We start from the raw sequence: 24,867 nt of genomic DNA, 5'->3' as shown, positions 1-24,867 counted from the left end.
AGATACTAAAAAAACAAACAAACCAAAAAAGGCTTTTTCCAATGCTGGCCTGGAAGCTATTGGCTATCCCACACAGCACCATCTGGATGAAGAGGGACAAGCTATTGAAAAGACTATTAGATAATAGCTTGCTTTTCCCCCACCAGAGCTGTCCCAGGTAATAGTATGTTTTGTTTGTGTAGTTATGTGTTTTGTCTGGCTTGCTGAAATAAAATTACTTCTGAGCATTGAAACTGTGCTATAAATTCTGTTTTGCCATTAGCAGAAGTAATTTTTCCCCCTTTTCCGCTGGCCCCCAGAGCTGCAAAAATAACCAACAGCAAACAGATGGCAGAGTGCCCTGCCTAAGAAGATTTATGTATTCCTAAGGAATAACCAGTTTAAAGGAAGATTCACAGAGGTTTTTTTGTTCAGATAATTCAGCCATTTGTTATTTCATACAGTGGAAATCTGTTCAATGCAAGACCATTTATCCTAGCAGTCTTTTGTATGGGGTAGTCATACTCTTTTTATTGTGTTATGCATTCTGAAATATTGGATTTTTAATAATTTAAACATTTATCAGGGTTTTTTCTGCCAGTGCATTTGTGAGGTTTTCTTTTGTTCCAGTTTTATTAATTCAGAGATTACCCAATGGAAAGTAAGTATGAGATGAATGAGAGGAGTTCAGTGCACCTCTTTCAGTCTGTGTGGGAGCAGACATGCATCTAGAATTGCTTTATAGRCCTCCAAGAGACACTGTTGGGGAGGAGATGGACACACACAACACCAAAAAGAGAAAATTGTCTGTTAATACACTGCTGAGGGCAAATGCAGTGGGAATGTTTATTTTCCCYGATCCTGACTCATCCTTCTGCTTGGGTTAAAAAAATGAAAGCCAAAGACAAGTGGTAATACAGTATTTTAAATGATAATTCCTTGAGCTGGGGGTGCACTTTAGGGTCAGCTCTGGCCCTGCATTTGATGAGGTGGAGAACCTAGAGGTGATGCCTATTTAGGGGCTTGAAGACAGGATKTTCCGTGGCAGGAAGAGGAGTTCAGCTACCTGACTCTTGAGYTTTGCTTTTCTCCCTGCCCCGTTAGTGTAAAATCACACATCTGTCAGACAAACCAAGGTTCAGTCAAGGGGAGGGCCAAAACCAAAAGCAGCTGAGTGGCCCCTGCCGGAGTGAAGGCATTGTTGAACTTGCTCACATGGCCTGAGCACGAACAGCTGTGGTTTCAGTTAGAGGCCAAGGAAAACCTAAGGTAAGCAATAAGGAGAGGTTAGTTTCTTCATTGTCGGGGTTTTAGAGGGCAGTTCTGTTGCCTGTTATGAGGGAGGAAGCTGATCCTCATTTTAATCAAATGCACTTTCAGGTTTTACTCTAAAACAGGAGAAGATTGGTGTTRCTGATGGAATTGTTTTCATACCGTGTTGGATCTTCAGTGCAGCTATGTCTAACACTGRTTTTGTCACCCATTTTTAGTAGTATTTATAACTCCTTATTACCAGTTGATCCTTTTGTCTTTAGTTTTTTTTAATTAATGTCACAATTGAAAGGAAAATCATCCTGCCRTTATGCATCCTGATACTTCAACAGTGACTGTGGATCAAACAGCAGATCACCAGCTTCTGCTGATGCAGAGTAGTTTAGGAACACAGAAATTACRAGATCAAAGAAGACAGATTCTTCTAATAGAGTATTCCATCCATAACAATAACAAAAGCTTCAGGAAAAAGGTGTCAGAATCCCTTCACAATTATGGAACAAACTGCCATTCAGAAAAATTGTATAACCTCCACTGTCCTTTTATTATATGGCTTCACATTTCCCATATGTATTTTGGACTTTCCCCCACTATTTTTCAAATACTGTCTTAAAAAATGCATATCATAAACAGGAAACTTGAAACCCCCAATACAACTCACACTCATGTGAGCTATTTTAATTCTAGTGAAAATTGTCCATAAAAAGGAGCAATATAGAGATTTTATCTCACAGATTTCTATATTATTCTTTCACAGAAACTGGCATTCACAATCTCTGCTACCTCTACAGATGAATAAACCAGTAAAAATGCATTAATCTCCTTACTGCTCAATTTCCTAATTTCCTAATTTCACTACTTCTGTCTTACTGAAAGCTTTCTTTTTCTGGGTATTATTATTCCAAATTAATTTTTAGCATCATAATATGTTACATAAAATACTAAATTCTAGGAAAGAGGATTTGCACTAAATGAATTAAAGGGACACTCTTTAAAATAATGTCAAAAATCATATATATTTTATATATTAGACTTTGTATTTTTGGATGAACCTCTGACAGGAAAAGCAATTGTGTTTATGCAAGTGAAATATTTTTTAGAAATTCCATTTGTTTTTTCTGTTTTGCAGCTTGGTTGCATTTTTCTGAAGAAAAGAAACCTCAATTTATTCCACTTTTCTTTTTCCCCCTCTAACACATTTCTTTGTAGGAGATTAATGCACATGTAGATAAACTTTCTGGAGGTTGTCAGCAGTTGGTAGCAGCTGAAGTGTCCCGTGGCCTRTACTCCAAACAAGTGATGACCATGATCCAGTGGTCATTGTGTGMCTGTAAATCAAGCCAGCATGTGGCACAGAAATGCCCATGTCCCAAATGAATTGTCGTCATTCCTTGGACAAAATTTGGTCAGCAGAAAAGTGGTGTGGCACTGAGATCCCTGGTGACCACTAACTCTTTCTAGATAAGGTCCCCAACCAYCTTGGGCTGCACTTGTCTCCAGAGGCAGAGGATCATTCATGGCAGGACATCAGGCAGTGCTGTTGTCCCTCTTCTGYTTCGTCTGTGGGCATCAAAGCAGTGGGGATCCTCTTGTCAACTCCACAGTCACTAATTCACTGTTTTTGCTTTTTCTTTTCTTTTTTTTTGCAGAGGGAGAGTGATAGGGCTGGAAGTGAGAGAGGAATGTCTTACAAAGGAGGGAGTATTCTGTTTTGTAGCGCATGATTTGTTATCGCACTAGCAATAAAGAGAAAAACAATGTTTGTATATTGCTGCTTCTACAGCATTTCATCATCTTCTGGGACTGGTAGAGCAGCCTTCAGCAAAAAAGAATTCTTTGCTGCAGTTTTACTCATGTCAATATCTGCCTTTGAGTACATTAAATTCAGTGTGGAATAGTTAATTCAGGACCTTGACCTATACTTGCTTTTTGAAATCATTCTTGCTCTTAAATTCTTATAATAAGCCAGAGGCTAGTACTTGAAACCTATTCACAGTACGCCRCAACGCTTTTTGAGTCAAGATTTCCCTGTTATCCTCCTCTCCACAATGTTTTATCCTTTGGTCTGCASTTCACACACAGAATTATTAGTACCTGTGTAGAAAGAGACTGTGTCTTATTTTAGCAGTTTCGTGACAATAACAGTATTTCACTGCTCAGAAAGGGTCAAAACAATGTTCTCGCTGTACCGCTTAGCTAAAAAAAGTGAAAGAATGTCTTCTCGCAAATCGCTGGAGAGTATGTTTGCAAGGAGTTATGAAACAGCATTTCAACAGCAGATAGAAAAATAGCTGTGAAAACATCTTGGGTAAAAGCTATAGGGAATCTTGCAGTTTGCCAGTAAAATGCTTGCAGTTCTTCTCTTAGAGGTAGAAAGAAAGAATGTAAATAAAGTAAATAATTCAGAACAAAAAAGTGAAACAGAATTTGGGGAACTTTATTGTTTTTTTCATAATTGTCTCCAGTTCCTAATAGTTAGCATTTGCATATGCGAACAAGAAATAGCCAATAGCCAAAATGAACCTGTATTTTTACATTTCTAAGCATGATTAATAGAGTCAGAGTAGGTGTGATAATCTGCAGTCTTTTATACGAGGTGTTAACTTGAATCCCTCTGGAACAGAGATTTTGTAAGGGAGTTCTGATGGAAACAGGACAATCAGAAGTGGAAACAATTTTTTAATTCTTTGTAATAGAAGTATGACGTGCCAGCTAGATAAAACTGAGATATCAGCAGAGGATTTAGCTATGCAGAATTCTGATGAAGAAGCATGATCGTTAACTTTCCTTTGTTTGACCTCTCTAAAATTTCCTTGAAAGGGAAGGGTCATCTTTGCTTTGAAACTAAAACCCAAGACTTATTTTTTAGCACTTTCACAGCATGAAATGTGTTAACTGTTAAAATGGATTTTGTATAACAGTTCTGCATCCCAGTTTGAAACCACACTGTGGCATAGATTTGACCATTTTGTACGTTTCTTTTTTTTTTAAATCTCTGAAAGAAAACTAACTATTTTTTAAATTGTGAATTCAAAGCTAAAACGTGTTAGGCTCCTGTCCTTCACTTGAGAATGGTCACAAGCTGCCTCAACTCCCCAAGCAGGATATAAGGGCAAAATGCATACAAATCAAATGCTTAGTGGATGCTGACTTCTCAGTAGCATATTGACTGGCTGTTTTGTTGAGATTTCACACACATACATAAAAATAACAGCATTTTTAGCTGATCCCAATAGATTTTTCTGTGCAGCTGCATCACTTGTAAAAGGCTTTTTGTTCCAATTCTTGAAGTCTGAAGTATTGCAAGTATTTTTTTTTTTTAATCTCAATTATGATTTATGTGTTGTGATGACTTTAAGGGCTTGATTGGGCTACAAATGTGCTTTGAAAAAACAAGAAAATGTGCCCATGAAAAACACCGTCAGTTCAAAGCCGAATATTGAGCATACAGTTGTAAACTCACATGGCACATGGCTGGGTAGGTTTTTTTGGCAGAGCCAGAGTCTCAACCTGCAGTGATGCTAAAGATATTAGCAAATTAGCACTGCAAAGCTTGCCAGCGTATTCGCTAGAGTCCTGCTCATGCTCTCACTGCTGTAATTAAAACTAATTATTTTCTAAAACATAGTAATACATGAATATGTGCAATAATCATTTTGTAGTGGGCAATCTGTGAAGTATTTTTAAAGCTTCTTTTCCCCCTCCTATCTTTGGCTCGCTGTGCAGTGTGCCTGCTGCCTGGTGCAAGCCAGCACTGTCATTTTGCAAGAGGCACACTACTCTGGTAAAGACAATGATGCTTTACTGATTCTTATTTTTACATTTGGGATATATATTTTTTCCTTTTTATTGTCCTTTAGGTTATTCTGTATGTTTTTCTCATCTCATATCCTTTGATAGAAGGGCATGAGGGGGATTAAAAAGAGAGAAAGGGAAGGTAATCCAGTCTTTCGCAAATACTGTGCACATGGTTTTCAGCAGGCAGAGAATCACCCTGTGTCTTGCTGCTGTTTTCCGGTTATTTGCATTGATTCAGTGTCATGGCACCTCCTAGCATCTGCGCTGCCCAGTATTTTCTGTCTGTTTATCTGAATGTTTCTTCTTGCATCTTTCTAGAAATCCAGGAACCCAGCAGCTCTGCAGCAATAATACTATACTTGGCACTTGCATCTTCATATAAAAAAAACCCTTAAACTCCTTGCACCCCTGGGAAGCAACTGCATGCCATTATCAGAGAAAGACATTTGTGTGTTCGTTATAGTCCCACCTCATTTTGGCAGGAGGAAGAAGCTGAGTGCTGGTTCTCCAACAGAGCACAGTTTACAGTTTGTAATTCTGTAGTTAAGACTCACAGTGGCTGAGCCATTCATATTGAAGTCGGTAGGGGCAGGAATTATCTGCTGGGCACCAGCCTTAATACAGATGTAATTGGAAAATTCAGCTTTTTTCTTGGATTCAACATGGCAAGCAAAATGTGCATTGTTTTCATTGACGCTTGCCTGTTGCTAAAGGGAGAGTGCAGCAATTAAAAATAGACTTGTTTTTTAAAATGTGGTCAAATGCAGAGGCAGCTGAAGAGAGCATCAGCAGCACGAAGAAGGAATTCTACTCTGGAAAGTGGTGGTGCTTGTTGTTGCATGGTTGTTGCTTGTATTCTCTTCTTGTTCATGCTCCTCTGTTTTCTCAATCCAACTGAGCAGGTTTCCAGGTTTCCAGAATAACAGGACAGAGGTGGGGAAACCTCTCCTTCATGCAGCACYACAGCCCTGCAGCAGGGAGTGTCTATTTTCCTACAAAGCCAAACATGGTCATGCTTAACTTTTTCTCCTGTTTTCGATTAGCACCTATGGGTCTTGCAGATATGATGACACCTGGTGAGTCCAAACTACCCCTTCCTCTCAAAGCAGATGGCAAAGAAGAAGGACCCCCCCAGCCTGAGAGCAAGTCAAAGGTATTTACCATCCCTGCACGTGGTGTTGGTTCCGCCCGCAGAAGTCTGCTGTGTTGTCCTTCATCTCTTGGTTTTGGCCTTCCCACTTCTGTTCTTCCCTGCATGCTTTTCCATTTGTGTGCAATCTCTTTGTTTCTTTTTTTTTTTTTTTCTTTTTCTTTTTTTCTTCATTGTGTGGATCTGAAAGTTACTAGTTCTTACGGCATTTTAACTTGCGGGGGCAAAGCATCCCAAGCCAAAAGTTGCGTGGGGATTTGGCTGTGCCAGGTGGGTGGGGAAGAAGGGTCTTGCCTGGTTTCAATCCTTGCAGCCATTTTTCTCTGCCTTCAGTTATAGCTTCCTGTTTTGGCCGCCTCAGCAGCAGCAACATACTTTAATATTTTGCTTTCCTGCCTTATTTGATTAAATAAGGTGAACGGCTTGTTTTTGTTTCTTTCTTTCATTATGGGGAACCCATGCTTAGCATTTCATGTGAGCTTGAAGTAAGCATGGTGGCTTAGTGACTTTAGCCAAGCATCCAGCAAACTTTCCAAATTACACTAATTAACAATGTTGTTTTAATACRTTTTATATATATATATAAATATATTTATATATGTGTGTGTCTTTTGTATGTGTCTCTCTGTTTATATATATTTTATATATAAAAATCAGTCAGTCTGTTAAACTGGATGTATTTTTTTTGTTTTTAATAAAGTTTGCCCTGCCTTTGTCATATTTTTTTTTTTATTCCTCTACCACAGGATAGCTACAGCTCTCAGGGTATTTCTCAGCCCCCAACCCCAGGCAACCTGCCAGTCCCTTCCCCAATGTCCCCAAGCTCTGCTAGCATCTCCTCATTTCATGGAGATGAAAGTGATAGCATTAGCAGCCCAGGCTGGCCAAAGACTCCATCAAGCCCTGTAAGTGGCTCTGGTTATTTTGGTTTTTGTTTAYTTTTTTGTAATTAATTATATTTTAATGCTTGCTTGTTTGTTTTGTAAYTTCCTTCTTCTTCATTATTTATCCACTAAACAGTTTTCTTTCTTTATAACACTGGGTACAAATTCTGCTCTCGGACACATGACTGTAAGTTCCACTGCCTGGCTTCAGTGGGGCCTGAGCATGCTTATCCAAGGGCAAAATTTGTCCCAACCATACGTTGAAATAAGAAAGAGTAAAATTGTGTGTATCATGCAAGTGTGTCTGGTAAAASAGCAGTTGTTGTGAAGAAAACATCCTTCCTGTAATGCATCAGCTTCCAAGCATGCCGACTGTGTTGTTAAGGACAATTCCATTTCTGTTCTGGGCCCAAACTCCTTCACACAACTGACTTCGTTCTGGTTGCTGCACTTGTCTTTACTAGGATTATTTAGGGAGAAAAAAAAAAAAAAACAAAACAAAATGAGAAATCTCCTCCCCTGTTTAAACTGATATCCATCAAAAGTTGAATTATAGACTCAACACCACAAAAAAGCTGCCATTTATATTTTTTACACATTTTAAATTTTGAATTGTGTATTTGGAAATACAGGCATTAAGCTTTCAGGACAGAGTCTAAATTGTTTCTAATTTGCTTTATTTGCTTATTTTAAAAGCACCCAGATTGTGAGCTGAAAAAAGACCCTGCTGCATATACATTTTTAGAAAACTATTTTTTTAGATGAGTAATGTTTAATCATTCTCATACAGGTTGTAAAGAAAAACCTGAGAGAGATTTGTGGAGCTAAAACCAAATTTCATCRTCTGTCTATCTATCTATATATATGTACACACCTAGAAAATCTGTGTACATATATAAAAAAGTGAATGCAGACATAAACTGATGTGGCCTACGGGGAGCAAATATCCATTTGGTCATTTTTGCTTTGTTTGTTTTTTTTTTTTTTAAATTAGGAATATATATGTTGTTCCTCTCATTTCTTTTTATCAAAAGTAGTAATGATTGTAATTTCTCTGTAGAAAAGTACTGAAACATATATGTGAAGAAACATCTGGTGCACAATATAAAGGGTTTTTTTCCCCAATGTTAAAGTGCAATTAGCAACAATTATTTGATAACCGTTTTTACAAAGTGCTAAGTTAAAGAATATGTCTCAGGGCAAACAGAGGAAGGCCAGTCAGATGGGAAGAGACCTACCCATCCAAAAACCAGACATCTAGTGAACMCCCTGAGAAAGGGGGCAACATGGCATGAAATGCACCACTTAAATCTTTGGATGTTTATTTGACAGCAACTTTGAGTCTCAGAAGGCAGYTGGTGTTACTTATTCCCACAAAGTCTCATCTTTTTCTTAACAGCATTTCTGAAAGGGTGGCACCAAATATTCTGCTAGTTTTCTTTGTAGCAATGTTTGGAGTATTGCTTGTTTGGGCAGTTTTCTGGAGGAGAGCAAGAGAATTATTACACAGGCTGTCTAACACATCAAGTGCTTCTTCTGCAACCAAACAAAAATGCGTTCCTGAGCTCATTGCATAAACTGCATAGCAAATCTTGAAGTCATCATGAACATATGTGGAGATTTTTTTCATGTAAATAGAGCATTGCCACACTATAACATTGGAAAAAATAAATGAGAAAAGTTTGTGCTTTCAATTTCTTCTGAATGTCCTTCTCTCCAAAAGCTTCAGTTAGACATGGATAAATACTTTGGAATGATAGAAAAAATAAGTGCTGCAAATGAGCTGATCCCCTTTTACCTATGAAGGCAGTGGATTGGATAACTTCATCGACTGCAGCAGCAGCCTGACRTAGACTGGAACGATTGATTGCAGGCATTTCGTTACACTTGAAAACAGCCTGAATTGGTTCATTAAATCCCAAAGCTGCTTCATGTGCTACAACTTGTCCATTCCATAGAGGATAAAAGCAGGGGTGAATGGTCTGTGATTCACTTCWAGGTATCCCTGTGATCCTACTAAGTGGAACCTCTCTTTCAGCTGTTTGGTATGGAAGTGAGGCATGAGAAAATGGGGAGAAGAAACTGTTGGACAGTATGTTTTGAGGCTTCTGTTTTGAGGCCTCTTTGGGTACACCTAGAAAAGGGCACTTCTTCTATGCCAAATTTGCATGTRATGTGCATCCCTGACAGTGGTGAGGTAGTTTTAAAATTCTTTGAAAGAGACATTTCAAGTGTAGGTGATCTATGCAGGGTCACTACAACACAAGTAAAAATGTAGGTTGTGAAAACCCCCTAAAATGCTGYTTACTGTCCATAGGTACCCATTAACATGACAGTGAATACACCTGAACAGTACTGCACCTGTGTGGTGCTAGCTGGGAGGGGTCTGCAGTGTCCTTCAGAACAAAATTTTGACAGAGGATTGTGTCCTGCAGAAGCCTCTGGACTTCAGCAGTTTTTGCTGCCTGTGTATGCACGCTGTGTTCTGTAGTAAAAGAGGTCTGTGTAATACATGTCATATTGGCAAATTCTTCATTGAAGTGGGGGAAGTGAACAGTAGATAGTTCTATAAATAYAGATCCTTAAAGATATGTACAGAAGCAACTACCCACTGCCTTTCATGTGAAAATAACTCCTACAGAAATTTGTGTTGYTCTGAAGGATTCTGCAGACTCACCGTACAAGGGTCTGCATATAATAAATTTTTAATGGTTGGGTAGGTGTATTGAAAAGAAAGTATGGGGTTTGACAGATTGAACATGGGAATTGGCTTTGGTATCCACATACTTTGGTGGATTTTTTTAATCACCTGTTTGAACATCACCAGTAAATCACRTGGAGGAGTTCTGGGGACTGATGTCAAAGTAGGATACAACCAAATTGGTAAGGATGTGTGCCACTGGCTTGCACTAGCATTCTTTTATCACCARAATTGCCAACGTACTTAAAAGCAGRAGAGGTCATGACCTGTGCTCTTCTAGCATTGCCTGGGATGTGCTCATTTTAGTTAACAATGGGATCATTGTTTTATAAGGGCTAATATGTAATATTTWTAAGTGAATTTAGGCTTCCAGCTGAACCTGCCCATGTGAAACTGAAGTTTGTTTGTGTGTAGACTAGCTTGCACACATCTGTCATTTTTATACGTTTACATTTATAAAAATAGRGAAGAGAAAAAGATCTTTACTCTAGAGGAACAGCATTCTTCCCTCCAGTGCATTCTTCTAAAGTTAACATTTCATTTTAGAAGAAAATTGCACCCGTTTTACAAAGCATGACAACCTGAAAGCTCACACAGTAAGAAACACTTCTTACCTTCTGTAAGCTGTGAAAAGTTTTCAGATTATACTGTCATTTTAGAGCTTGCTGCCACACTGCTGAAAAGCAGCATCATTTGAGATGTATAGTAGAAAAATGCAGAATGGAAAATTCTTAACTGTTTCCCTTCTACTCTGAAAAASTGAATCTTAACATACAAAAATGAAATCCTAAAACTGATCAGTCTGAACTTTCTTGATCATGGTTTACCATAAAAGTGAAATAGAAACTGTTTTGTTGCCTTGTATGTTAGAATATAAGCACRTAGAAAATTTGCTGTCTAAAAGCTGGAATTTTCCACCATTTTAGTTAGAATTCTGGGGCATCTTAAGTGTGAGATTGCCAGTGATGCTCATGAACAGTAGAGGAAGTTTGTATATTTACTACAAAAGGTAATGGGGTAGCTCCAGTTCTTTCAGCTGTTCAAGCCTGTGTGGTCATGTATCTGTTCTCACCACAATATCAAATTAGTAGCACCATGACTGACTTGCTTACTTCTCCCTTTTCACCCACACAAAAAATACCCCACCCAAACTTTGACAAAGTATATTTGTTGCAAAGCATTAAACTGATTTTCTTGAACACCTATATACATAGCAAGTGATGCTTTGTAAATTGGTTGCCATTACAGARTCAGTTTGTGCTTTCTTTGCATAATCTGCAGGATTCATGTCACAGTACTTTCCCGCCAGCCATTTAGTATTAGTAAAACAAATTTAGCCCTGACTCTCACTTCAGTAGGAGTTATAACCTAAACTGAGTCTGGCTCAAGTAAATTCAGGCATGTATCTCATCTCTAAGAAAGGTAATCATATCTTTGTGGAGGAAGGACTGCTGTGAAGAAGTTGCAGTGTCAGCAAGGCAAAAGACTTTAAAGGAGGCTATTTAATTAATATCCATTCACTAGAAAGAACAGCAATGGCTCATGGAACTGCTAGGTCACCCCCCTTGGCTTCACGTTTCTTTTCTCCTGACTCTCTTCCAGTGTTGCCAAGTTGTAGCTGATAGCTGGTAGGAGATACAGAGTCTGTCATATTTTCCRGGCTAACATGCAAGATGAATGGTGGCAATGCTCTTGAAATCATTGGCAGTGGGGTTCTACCCTGCTGCATCCTTCTTCCATGGTGTTGCAGGCCAGGCCTCACCACTGCTGTGTGGAGATACGGACAAAGTGGGTGGTTCTGTATCRTGTGAGGTACAAAGAGGGTGTTCTTTAGAGATGTTCAGCTAGGAATAAGTTCCTGTTTACTTGAGAATARTCTGTCTTCAGTTCAAAGTAAGGAAAAGGCAAAGGAGGGAAAGAGTGATTGACTAGATGAGTTTTAAGAAGTGCCTACTGCAATCAACAACAAAGTTTAGGCTTTTACTATACAGACATAAAGGATATGTTTCCCATCACATATTTGGCTCCTTTCCCAAAGCTTTATGTCAGTCTTTTTCCCTTGTGTTTAATTCTGAACCACTCCCATCTTCTGCTGCTGAGCAAATCAGTTCTCCCTCTGCAAGTAGGAGGTTCTTCCTGCTGTAGCAGCAGCCCCTCTCTGCTGTCAGAGCTGGGTAGGGTCTGTGACAGGGTCTGTCCACACATGGCACAGAGCCCAGCTCACAGGGTTAYATTGCACAGAAAAGATAGGGTGAGAATTTATAGCTTGTGTAGCAGCCTCAGTGCTTTCTGCTGTCTCTACATTAAAAAAAAATGTAGAGAAGAAAAGGCAGTCAAACATAGCATGAGCTTTCATTAGCTGCAAATCCAAAGAGCAGCAGGAAAGCAGGTTCACTCCTGCCTTTTGCCACAGAGATGGAATTCTGCTCTTGCCACCTCTTTTGCTTATCCTGGTGGTGGCTCAGCTTTGATTGCTGTCCATCCTTGGTTTTTCCCAGGTGATAATACACATTCTCTTTGCAAGATAGGGCAGGCGAGATGGATGTMTTCTGTACTCCGTCAAAGGAGGAGGAGAGTAGTAGTTACTCATGAGCTTTATTGGATCAGGCAGCTAATTGGCAGTTCACAAAGAGTATTGCCACCAATCTCCTTGTACTGTAGGCATTCTTGTTCATCTTGCTTTTTGGCCACCAGTGATGTGAGGTGGTGATAAAGCATAACCATTTGTGACTCTGAAGGGAGGACTCCATGTACTAGTTTGCCGTGATTTACACTTCAGACTATTTTTGTGCAATCCCTGCTCTGRAGGATCACTTTCAGGTTTCCTAGYYSTCTTTGAGAGCAAAGAGGAGAGGATTGGTTTAGTTCTAGGATTTTCTRAAGTTGTGTGSGACAAACTTGTTTCTCATTTTACCRAAATGGTTGCTTGCAAAGCACTTTGAGGTAAGTGGATGAGAAGCACTATGTGAGATCTACTTCTTAAAAAATGACATGAGGCAACATCAGAAACTTGCCTTCTGGGATCCAAAGTTCAGATCAATGAAAGAAATATGAGAATGGGGAGTTTGGGCCCTTTGTTTATRAAGCTGACTTTTCCGTATATGGACAGAATGTGCTGTTTGTGCCTGAACTAGTAGCCTTCATTCCTGACTGTTGTGTGATAGCTTTAGTTTGTTTGACATCTTCTCTTTTTCAATGTTGTGAGTTTCTTACTTTTTTTTCCCATCCCCTCCCACCCTTCCCCCAACTCTTTCTTTTCTTCTTGCAATGTAGAAATCAAGTTCCTCTACCACGACTGGAGAGAAGATCACTAAAGTCTACGAGCTGGGAAATGAGCCAGAGCGCAAGATGTGGGTGGATCGGTACCTGACATTCATGGAGGAGAGGGGCACGCCTGTGGCCAGTCTGCCAGCTGTGGGCAAGAAGCCCTTGGACCTGTTCAGGCTCTATGTCTGTGTCAAAGAGATTGGAGGTTTAGCACAGGTGAGGAGAACTGGTTAAAAGTGAATCTTCACAAAGCCAACGCACATTTTTTGCTTGAGTATTTCCTGCTGGTTACACCATTAGGTTTTCAGCCCTGACAATATTGTTGAAGGAAATGGTTTCATACTTTGATACCTGTCTGGAGTTGGTTTTGGACTGTATAATGGCCTTAAAGCTTTAGAGTTTGAATCGAGAGTGACCATGGCTGTAGACTGATGAAACTGTTGCCTTTTTAGGGGAATCTAATAATGCTGCTGAGAGAAGAAAAGAGGAAAAGGCCTCTGGATCAAAGTTAATGTGTGAAGCAGATGATAGAGCTAAAAGGAAAAGGAAATTTTTATGTCCATCTTTCCCATATWGGGATACAGCCTGTAGGACAATTTAGTTCATCTCTCCAGAGAAGCTGCAGACATTCTTAAAACACAGTCCTTCATCCCAGACCTTTAATTCTGAATGGCTCTACGTGGTACATTTGTTTCTTCAGACTGTGCTTTGCCCTGTGTTTGGAAAATGCTTGCAGGGTATTTTGGATTGCCTTGCAAACATGATGCTTACAAGGAAAAGGTGAATTACCTAAATGTGTTGAAGAAAAAGCAGGGAGAGCTAAGAATAAAAAAGTCACAAATGGGAGACAGAAACTTTCCTTTGTGTTCTCACCTATTAACTGGAAGTTTTGCAAAGGGACATTGGAAAATCTTTCATGAGTTCTGTAAGGTTGTCCACCACAGAGCAAAATTAAATGTTTCACTGTCTAACATCTAAAGGGAAAGCAAGAGAAAACAGTCGATATTGGCAGTTTTAGATTCGGCATTCGAAGCTGCCTGTCCTTGCTTGATGCTTGTACAAACATCCCTTGCATCTAGGAGATCACTGGCTAGGTGCTAGAAAAAACTGTGAAGTGCAAGGATCCATGAGGTCTGTGTTTTTGAGAACATTTGTTCAATGCCTTTCAAAATGAGATCTTAAACATAGCTTGCACATAGGTAAGTATGTGTGGGTAATATTATATAAAACATATAGTATTAACACAGATACAATTCTACACTAATTACAAAGTCTGAACTCAAAAATATGACAAACAGATTCTCAAAAAAATAACTCATTTTCATAATCTGTGTGGTTAGTTCAAGGAAGAAATGCCCAACAGAAATTAGTACCACTTTCAAAGCTATTTTTAATAGTGCACCTTACAACATAGGATTTGACTACTGAATCAGATCATTGGCCCTTCAAATTCAGCGATTTTAGCTGTTCTTGTTATTATATGAAGGTAGAGAAACTAATATACTTCATCTTGCCAGCTGTTAAATGCTCTATATGGGTAAGAGATGTTATCCTGACATTTTTAGTGATCAGCTCATGCCCCTCAGCATCGCAGGGATTTGATTACTTTTAGCTCAGAAACTGTATTACAGGTAAATCGTGTCATGCAGCTGCTCTTCCTCATACAGCATGATTGTGCCCACTGTGTGACTCTTAGCAGCCAAAATTGAGCAAGATGGGGGGCAGATGGGATATTCTAGAGAGTCATTCATGTTTGCTTATTATGGAAATTTATTTTATTTTGGGACATTCAGTGTTGATTTTCAGTGACAGACATTATGCTCTGCCAAAGAATAGATGCTGCTCACTTTGACTGGTTTTTGAAAGAGCTTGAGTTCCAAATGCGTGCGCTTCGGTACTGGTGAAAATTTATACTTAAAATGAAGGCTCCTGGTTTTGCTGGTGTGCCCACATGAATGTTCACTATGTTTATCTGTTTAGAGCAACTCAGAGGTGCAGAGCTCTGCTTGCTGAACTTTATTTAAATGCATCTGTGTGATGCTCTCCTAAAAAGCTGTTGCTCCAATTGCTGCACTCCACATCTCATGACTCTGCCGGGAGAGTGACGGAGTGGAACTGTGCAGCAGTGGTGCATGCTCTCTGTCTCCAGAGTTGCCATTGATGGGGTCCCAACATGAACAGACCTGGCAGTCTTCTTTTAAATGCCAAATACTGGGCATTTAGGCACGAACGTTTTTGTTTGCATTATGCAATGTGTTCATTACGCACCACTTAACTGTAAGCCAGCAGGCACAAAGAGCTGTGTAACTGGATTTCAAGCCTCAACAAGGGCAGTTTATGAAAATCTGGTCTCCTTTAACTCCTGGGTTCTTGCAGGATGTACCAGAGAAACAAAAACACTTAGCATAGCCATGCCAACCTGCTTGCTGTTAATGCCATCCTCAAAAGATCTTTGCTGACTGGCAGCAGTTACAGTGTTATTAAACACTGAGAGAAACTTAAAATGTTTTCTTTGCTGGCACACAGACTAAGGAATAGTATGGCAAATGATAATCTTTCTAGCTATACAAGTTACATTGGAGTCATTAAAATATCAGGCCTTAGGGCAAATAGCAGACATCATGGAATCAGGATTGCTACCCACAAAAGCTAAGATTCCCAGATGTTTAAAGCCCATTTATTTTGGTGCTGAACCCACTCCTTGGATCCTACCTAGAAATTGCCTAACTGGTTGATTGAACTTAAAGGTGTCAGGTGTTACAGCAAAAGCAGTGGCTTTGCAAGTGGTTCAGCCKAGTGAGTCGATGGCATCATCCAGGATGACAAATGAACTTCACTATTATTACAGATCAGCTGTGTTTGAGGAACTCATGAGCAGAGTCTTTCAATATTCTCAGCCTTACACTGCAAACAAGGCTCGCAGTGGAGTGGTGCAGTCAGCATTGTAATATAGAGTATTGCTGGACTGGCTGTGTGTGTTTGAAGTCTGCCTTAATTAATTAAGGGCCTGGCTTCACTCTGCCTCTCATCTAGCCAGAGGATCATTGATCTGTCCCTACAAGATGCACTAAAGTGAAAGGGATTGAACCAGGAATTACAAGCTGAACCGTTTGACAGCTGGTGGCTATTGGGGAGAAAAATTTGTTTTTCTTATTAGTGTTCAAACAAATTGCAGAATAATACTGTTACTTCTTTCTAAATTATATTTTAGAAGCTGCTTTTTAATTAGAATGGGGTGGGTGTGGGTGGGTGTCAGGGAGAGTGAGCAGGAATTTGCTTGGCGATGGATTGCTAACGGAAGAGCATAGGCCCTGGAAGGGCGTAAGACATTTAAAGGATGCACCGTGCAGAAGACTCCGCAAGCAAAGCTTTTTATGTAGCTATCAGCAGGTTCCTTAATGGCTTTATAACTGTAAATGCTGTCTGTGCATTACTGCGTGTGGGAGTAATGAGCATTAGTTAAAAGAGGAAAATAAAAAAAAAGTAAACCAAGACATTTAGTGCTTTTTTTTTTCCTTTTTTGTTTCCTGACTTAAACACAACGCTTTGCTGCAAACCAATGATTCTGCCGTTTACTTTGCTAGGTTAATAAAAACAAGAAGTGGCGTGAGCTGGCAACTACCTTGAATGTTGGCACTTCGAGCAGCGCAGCCAGCTCCCTGAAAAAACAATACATTCAGTACCTGTTTGCCTTCGAGTGCAAGATTGAGCGAGGGGAGGAGCCCCCTCCAGAAGTCTTCAGCACTGGAGATACCAAGAAACAACCTAAGATTCAGCCGCCATCTCCTGGTAAGTCGAATAAACTGCAGCCTCTTACRCAACCATTTTTTGAGTGCAAAGGAKACTACGTTGTTGCACCTTCTATATTTATAAGCATGTCTTGATAATGCTTAACAAACAACAAGGATAAATCTGTTGCTGGCACCTTGTTCTCAGCCAGCTCCTGAGTCCAGTCAGAGTTAACTGAAGGTCCACCTGCGGTCACGTGTCTGGTTTGTCCTTGCTCAGTCCAACATACAAAGAAATGTTCCAGCCTACCCTTAACATTCAGTGACACGGGCGCAATAAACAGAGCAGAGTTCTGCACGGATGTGCTTCTGCTGTAAGACAGGAGTGGGCATTGTCAAAAGGTCAGGCTCTGGTACCTGCACTTTCCTTGCTGTGACTGGAGCTGATTGTCAGCACAACTGTTGATCAGCAAGGCTTCAGTTGGAGTGGGGTGGCAGATGCTGGACTGCTCAGCGCGTCTCASATGGTTGCTCTGATGCAGCTCGTGCTGAATGTGTGGCAGATGGAGAGCTGAGAGTACGGTGTATCCCCACTGCCAGACATCCTGGTTTGGAGGCAYGCTCTCTGTTCTTTTGTTGCTAATCCTGTGTGTCAGAGAAGTCGTTAGGATCACTATTTTTATCTTCTCATCCGAAAAATTGGAACTKCAATTGCTTTATTTTGGCTGTTCTTCTTTTTGCATTTACAGTGTGGTGTTTGAAACCACTGTTTTCTTTCTAAATTCATTTCACTTAAAAGTCTCAAGATTTGATAGTTATGGTTGATACTCAAAGCAGGACTATTCTTAAGTAGAAACATTTGGAGTACATAGGAGGAGTCACAGTATTAGTCTAGATATTGGCTACTGGACTACCCATGGAAGATTAAAATAAAGTCCTTTATTTGTTTTGTCTTATTCCTTTGGTTACTAGCTTTTCTGACCAACAGAATCATTTGACAAAATTTATAAACTATCACCACAATTACTATTAGGCAGACCACTGTCAGTTAKTGCCAAGAGAATATTATTATTGCCAAGAGAATATAATTTCTGGAATGTTTACAGCAGTTTCCTGCATTAGAACACAGTTTTAGGAAAATATTAATTAACTTAATTTCTGTTAGTGCTGTTCACTGGCTTAAGATTGGAGGTGGAGAGTCAGAGACCCAGCAAGCTCTACAGACAGTTTGCCAATTGCATGAYTTCAGTACCCTATCATGGATACTGGAAAACTGCAAAAGCCTTTAGAATCATACAATAAAGTTTTGATTATTATACARTATAGTTCCAAGATTATTTTTTACAATAGAGCTTTGTCAGTACAGAAAAAGATAACAGTGATAAGGCTTAAATCTTTCTCAGCCTGATTTATTCAGTGTAAGGATTTGAGGGAGTGTTTAGTTAAAATCTTCCTAACTACATCTCTGTGTAATAACTTCAATATTTCYTCCACCTTGTTAAAACCTGGGGTTATCAGGTACCCCAGTGGTGGTTGTTTAATAGAGAGGATAAGACAAGGTTGCTTTGCAATTCAAGTTTAGAAGATGGAGGAAAACACTTGGTTCTAGAAGAAAAGCCCATAGTCCAAATGTTTATCTGTCTGAAATCAGCACACAGTGTGCACAGCTGAAAAACATAATGTATGTTGGAGGTGCCCATCACCTCCTGAGAAGAGTAGTAAGGGAAGCTGAAATGGTTAGACTTGTTAAGTGAAGAAAAAATTAATCTCTTTCTAAAAATGAAAGAGCATTATGCATTATTCTCTCCTCCCTTATCTCTCTCTCCAACACTTCTCTCAGTATTCAGTTTGGGGATGATCACCGTAAATCAGCTGAATTTTGAGATGAAGAATTGTTATTTTRATATGTAAACATGAAACAAAGGAATGGAAATGTCAGATGTACCACWTTACAGGGTCTTTTTGCATTGCAATGCTACAAATGAAAATGGCAAAGTCCAAGTTTAAATTTATCATAACATTCAAGCAAGCTGTCTTTGAGGAGAACTGAAACTATTTTTCTAAAATAAAAACACAGCAGGACATAGAGACTAGAAAAGGGGGAAGCAAGCAAGGATCTCAAGGTTTGTTTTGTTGGAGAGAAAAGAGCTCGTGTCACTGAATGGGACTGCACTTCTGTACAGAGAAAGGCTTTCCCAGTGTGTATCAGCTTTAGTACATGAAATCCCGCTGAGGTATAGATGCCTCCRAGAGTACAAGCCTGTTCTCTTTAATAGTCAGCTTTTTTCCTTGTTCCTTTTCCTTCAGTATATACCAACATTAACATTTTAGCTGCACAAAAGAAGCAGAGTTGTAGACGTACTTTAGATAATCTGTCACTCTTTGGCATTCAGAGGGAACAGGAGCCCAGTACAACAAGAAACAGTAGCCTCCAAAGGTCCTTGTTTTAACCATTAGCCTCTCTCATGCAGTTAGCTCAGTGTAGGCAGAGCCACTTAGAAACCAAATCCATTTGCAGAGAACGAGTTACAGTATTAGGGCTGAAGTTAATCTGATAGAAAAGCAGAGGGACTTGTCTCAGAGGAGAGGGTGTAGTATTTTGTCCAGTTCTGACCAGCTGACACTATGAAACAAGTCTTGAGACCTTAGAAGTCAACCAATCTTCTTAAAACTTCTAAAATCAAATATTTCAGTTGCTCATAAGAATACATCGGGACTGGCAGCCTTTTTGGTACAGAGAAGGATTCAGTTCCAGTGTCCTCATAGTTCCCAGGTGGGTGGTTATGCAAGGTGGGAGCAGGCTGAAGTGCAGCTTAGAGCAAATCCGTTCTTGCGGATGTCTCACATCCAAGGGGTGGTTATGTGACTGCCTCCCAGATGACCTTTGGAATTCAGGCATAGAGGGAATGCTGGGAAACACAGATCAACAGCCATGGCGAGGAGATTCATGTGAAGAACACAGTCAAGGAAAGGATGTGATGTGTAAGTCAAATTTATGGGACTGCGAGATGGTGGTCTGGGTTCATGTGTGCATCCATTTGCTTGTAGCACAATATTTGGGTTTCTCCCAATACTTGTGTTTTTTACATCATTAATAAGATAAATGGTATGTAAAGAAGTGAATAATTTAGTGTTATGTACAGTGCAAWTCATGATAGTGTCAGCTCTCATAAGAAGTTGGAAAAAGGAGCAAAAGTAGAGCAGCAAAGTGACAGACTGATTGGCCTCGATCAGCAGAGATTTGCAYGGTAGCCAAGGTGTTAAGGTTAGGATTAGGTGCTCATTTTCATAGTTCTCACTTCATATCACTGTCAGAGGCTCTTCTGCTGTTTCATAAAGCTCCTGGGAAGGGTTGAAGGCCTGAATGTTTTAGTGTGCCTTGCATGGCTCTGAGGCTGTGCAAGTTGGTGACGTGTTTGTGGTAGGCTGAGGCCTTCGTGTCAGCTGAAATCTGCCTGGGTCAGGTACTGCCATCAGCAGCAAAGACCAGCAGCAAATGCCTAATGACGGACTAACTATTGCAGGACCTCTCCTGACTTCCTTTCTGACTGTTGGGACTGTGCCAAGGTTCGTGTCATTTGCTGATGACTTTTGCTGTGTAAAAAATCCCTTAGAGAGAGGGGCATTGTAGGTCTTCCTTCTAGTGCTCCRGTGCTTTCCAGGAGTGGGTGCAAAGACAAAATGCTTTTCCTGTCTTGCATGTTTGACAGATTTGACCAAAATGCGCACAAATAATGTGACAAGTTCTAAACTGAGAGGAATTCTGATGCTTTTTCAGTGATCTCAAACACACGCTTTCATGACGTTACAGTAAGCGCTAATGGGTGCTGGAGAAAAAACTCCAAAAGACCATCAGCATGAAGGAGTTCTTTTCCATTGCTGTACTCTGGCCCTGTGAATTCTTAGTTGCATTGTGCTGTTATGTATGCACAACTCTCAAAGTCACAGGCTCAGAGTTTATCCTGTGTTGAATGAACAGGACAGCCAGAGTGGTCCAGCTGAGGATTCTTGTGAGTAACAGCAGCTGGCCCTGATGTCAACAGAGATTTCATTAAAGCAAACCTGGAAAAATCATGTGCTTGTGCTGGAAAGAGGGACACACCAGGAGTGTGTTGCCTGCGTTTCCTTGGCAGCAGAGAAAGGAGACTTGGGGAGGGGATGGCGGRGGGGACACACACAGCACGGCGGGACACAGCCATTCAGCGAGTGCGTCTGTAACCAAACCCATCCGTCTGTGCTGGCGGGTGGCTGACTGAAGTGCTATTATTAGCAGGCAGGTGATGTCACGGAGCGTGTCATGGGGCCAGCCAGGGAATCCCCTCTGAAGATGGATGGGCCAGGGCTTGGGAGGGGTGGCTGGGGGGACAGGCGGAGGTGCCCCGTGCCTGCATCCCCTGCCTGCCCGGGGGGCCCTGCAGCAGCCAGTGGCCCCCAGTCCAGCCGAACTGGGGCACTGGGTTCGTGCTGTGTAAATTATCTTCCCAGCGTGGTGGCTGGCTGTTCACTCTGAAGTATGTGAATGTACTTAACCTTCAGTAACCTTTCCATTGTTTACTTTAGAGTATACATTTGTAGCTTCTGGCAAAAGCTAGGGATATCCTAGAGAGCATGTCAGGCCTCACATTAATGGAGTTTCAAGAGGTTGCATTCTTCTTTTCTCTTTTTTTTTTTTTCCTGAAGGGAAAAAAATGCTGCCAAGAGAAAGGTTTTGTATCTTTTTTTAGCTACGTATTTCTTCTCTGGTAAATAAAGGGTCTTTCCTGAAATCAGTGCTTACTGCCATGCAGGCTTTGCAAGGAAAAAGCCATGSCAGTTCTATAATTTCATGCTGCAGAGAATAACACATGCTGTTGTGTTATTATTACATGCTTCCACAGCAAACTGTGGAAGACCTCACCTTCTCATTGACCAAGATGTCAATTGTATTTAATTTTTTATGTACTTTCTGTTGTAATATTACAAATCTGTTGTATTCTTAAAAATCTGTTACAATACTCAAAAGATAAGTGTTGCTTAGATGTGGAGATGAGGAATTCAGTAGCTAGGAACACACAGCTTTTTTTCCTGGACGTCTCCAAGATAGSTGCAGAATCATATAAGCAGAGATTCACTTTTCCTAAAAGAACATTGTTGTTTGTCTTCCTTCTTAGATCTTGGTTGAATACTGAAGCTTATGAAGTGTTCTATAAGATATGATTTCTATTTCAGGATGCCCACAGTCAGAATTAAATATCTAACATAAAAAAAATCTCTGCAAAGATAGACATAAAAATCTCAGAGTACAGCACAGCAAATGCAAAATTTAAGGTGAAATAGGAAATACAGGCTCTCCTTGGTAGAGGTTGTGCTCGTCCAGAGATTGAAACACTACCTATTCTGTAGGAGGTCAAGGCAAAGTGTGTTAACAAAGCAGTACCAGAAACTTTGCCCTTCCCATGACAGCATTTGCCTTCCATTTTTTCAGTTGTTTATAACCAGTCATTTAGAGTCTTGAGAAAAAATAACCAACCTTATAACTGGCACCCAGAAGATAGAAATTGGACTTGTAGCTTCTTAGTTGAGCATCTTCTTTTTTCTTTTGACCCTTTCTTTATATAAAATATATAAAACATATTGTTATTAATAATTTTGKACTCCTGGAGCCCATAAATACTGAAAAATCTTCAATTTTTTTTCTTTCAGTTTTCTTGAGATATGAATTAAGGTCTTGCTCAGGTGGGATAGGGAAAAGCTTAATGGCTGCTTAATAGCCCACTGTAAGAGAAATGTGCAGGGTTAGGCAATAKCCAAATTTACAGTAAGTATATGGGTACACTAAGATGTCTACTTACATGTTCTAATACAGCAAGATGGTATGTGACAATCTGGCATAACTGAGAAATGCTTTCCAGTCTTTTAGAAGAATCTAGAATTGTGTTTAAAGCTCAAGGGCAGAAGAATGATCTTGACCTGCTCAGGTGTCATATATACAATGAGCTCATTTTGTGTGAATATGATGATTTTTTGTTTTATTATTGCACTAGAGCCTTCAGTTAACTATAGCATTAGTTGTTGCAAATGTTCTTGATATTGTAATAATGCAATYAGAGAGCTTTTCCTAAACTTGTTTTTGAACCTCATTACTGTGTAAGCACATTCAAAAATGCCTCAGAAAACTGAGGACAAGAACAGTGTGGTCCACACAATGTGGATTTTACATATGCACTTGCTACTGAGACTGATTTCCAGATAGGGGAACATGTGTTACAGATATAAATGAAACACATATAAAAARGGTGTTCTTCAGTTAAAAACAAGCTCTGCCTGTCAAGATGATGAGTGTTCTAGGATTCTGAGTCAATTATAAACTTTCATACACAGAAGAAAAGCCTATACTGCTTGTTCCAATTTTCCTTCTAACAGTAATTTATAAAGTTTTGTTAATTGGTTTTTGAATGTGGATAGCAGGCACAATAAAATGCTTACATGACWGTTCATAAAGAAGAAGGACCTCTCAAGCCAAATCCTTGTCCTTCTGAGTGTGTTAGATTTGTGAATTTTTTCTGTTGGTAATTTTTTCCCCAGTTGCATCTAAAGACTTGAATCCTACAAGTTCTCCTTGTGTAGAATTTCTGCTGCAAGGCCCATCAGATCCAAGGCTTAGATGTTGCTACAAATCCCCACTTACCACCTTCTAAATCATAAAACTGCTATGTCGGAGCTTTGGGCTCAGGGGATGTTTCTGTTCAGTAGTCATATGAAAATAGTAATTTAGTATCTACTCTAAGACTGGTCTGGTTGTATTTTACCATTAGCTTATCTGATGTGTTTATGTAATGCCCTTATTGCTGCTCAGTCCCATTGGAACACAACAGTAAATGCTCTTCTACATTTGTCATACTGAGAAAATCAAGCTATTTACCTCAATTAAAGAGGACACCAGTGCAGATCTCTATTACTTTCTGAGACCTCAACAAATAAGTTTGCAGATTGAACAGATGCTTTGCAGAATTGACCTGGTCTTGTTGCATATGGTTTACCATGACTGACCCTAACTAACTTTTTTTTTAAGATGTCCATTTCTATTTTTAGAATTCTTTTAAGAGTGTTAGCTGTACTCTCCTGTTCAAATTCTATTTTCAGCTGTTGTTTTTTTCAGATCCCAGATTACCTTTTACATTTCTTAAATACCATCTTTTGCCATGTTGTCTCAGAGATGACACAGGATTGCAGTGTGCTGCTAGTCATTTGCTATGTTTCACTGTAGAAATGTCTGCCTTTTAGTGCTAAATAAAAATCATGAATTTATATTAATATAGCAGCTTAAATTTATGATGGAAAGCTTCTGGCTGAAATTTTTCTATAAACGTATGTGTTGTGATAGTGATTATATGAAGGAGCTGTGCCAAAGAACAACCTTCATTTACTCTGTTGTAAACTACAGACAATTAACTTTGTATCTCTGACCTCTGATTTAAATGATCCTTCATCTAGATGATTTCTATTCATGTTGCTTCAGGCAGCAGATTAAATTCATGGTTCTAGGACAGATGATGGCTATTACCACACAGCATATCCTGATCTCAGAGGATTTTGGGGAAKTTATAAAATGCTGAGATGGATTAAGATATACACAAGCTTCTGGAGGAAAGAACCTTTTTTTTTTCCTTGATGATTATTATTTCCACAGGAATTTGGCTGCTACCTTTCAATAAATACTTTTCTTTAATTTCTCAGCTAATTCTGGTTCCTTGCAAGGCCCACAGACTCCACAGTCCACTGGTAGTAATTCCATGACTGAAGTGCCAGGCGATTTGAAGCCCCCAACACCAGCATCCACACCTCATGGACAGATGACACCTATGCAGGGTGGCAGGTATGAAAAGGGCTTTGCATCATTTTTGTTGGGCTCTAGTTCTACAGCAGTTTAATCCAGTCTTTCCTAGATGCTTAGGCACTCATGATTCTGTGGTGAACCAGTCAGAGCCTGAAAAGTAGAGGAAAACTATTTATTTTTGGAGGAGAGAGAGGGAAAGGGAGGAAGGAGTAGGAGGGTCATTATTTTCCTGAACACCAGAGAAGGATCAGACAAGCACCAGTGCAAAGAGG

At 39.8% G+C, this 24,867-nt stretch overlaps 1 protein-coding gene across 5 annotated transcripts in view; it reads left to right on the top strand.

The window, feature by feature from the left end:
- Nucleotides 1–24,867, top strand: part of ARID1B (AT-rich interaction domain 1B) — a 322,664-nt gene that overhangs the window by 282,292 nt on the left and 15,505 nt on the right. For all 5 annotated transcript variants that reach the window (XM_057364866.1, XM_057364865.1, XM_057364867.1 and 2 more), the window contains 5 exons: nucleotides 6,093–6,202; nucleotides 6,946–7,104; nucleotides 13,058–13,267; nucleotides 16,636–16,840; nucleotides 24,496–24,634. In XM_057364866.1, coding sequence (XP_057220849.1) covers nucleotides 6,093–6,202; nucleotides 6,946–7,104; nucleotides 13,058–13,267; nucleotides 16,636–16,840; nucleotides 24,496–24,634 — 823 coding nt within the window. The remainder of the gene's footprint in view (nucleotides 1–6,092; nucleotides 6,203–6,945; nucleotides 7,105–13,057; nucleotides 13,268–16,635; nucleotides 16,841–24,495; nucleotides 24,635–24,867) is intronic.

The sequence above is a fragment of the Malurus melanocephalus genome, unplaced genomic scaffold (assembly GCF_030028575.1).
Source record: "Malurus melanocephalus ecotype Western Australia unplaced genomic scaffold, MMel_1.1 scaffold_43, whole genome shotgun sequence".
Lineage (NCBI taxonomy): Eukaryota > Metazoa > Chordata > Aves > Passeriformes > Maluridae > Malurus > Malurus melanocephalus.
Note: the sequence above shows the minus strand (reverse complement) of the source record. Positions and strands in the feature narration are given on the sequence as shown.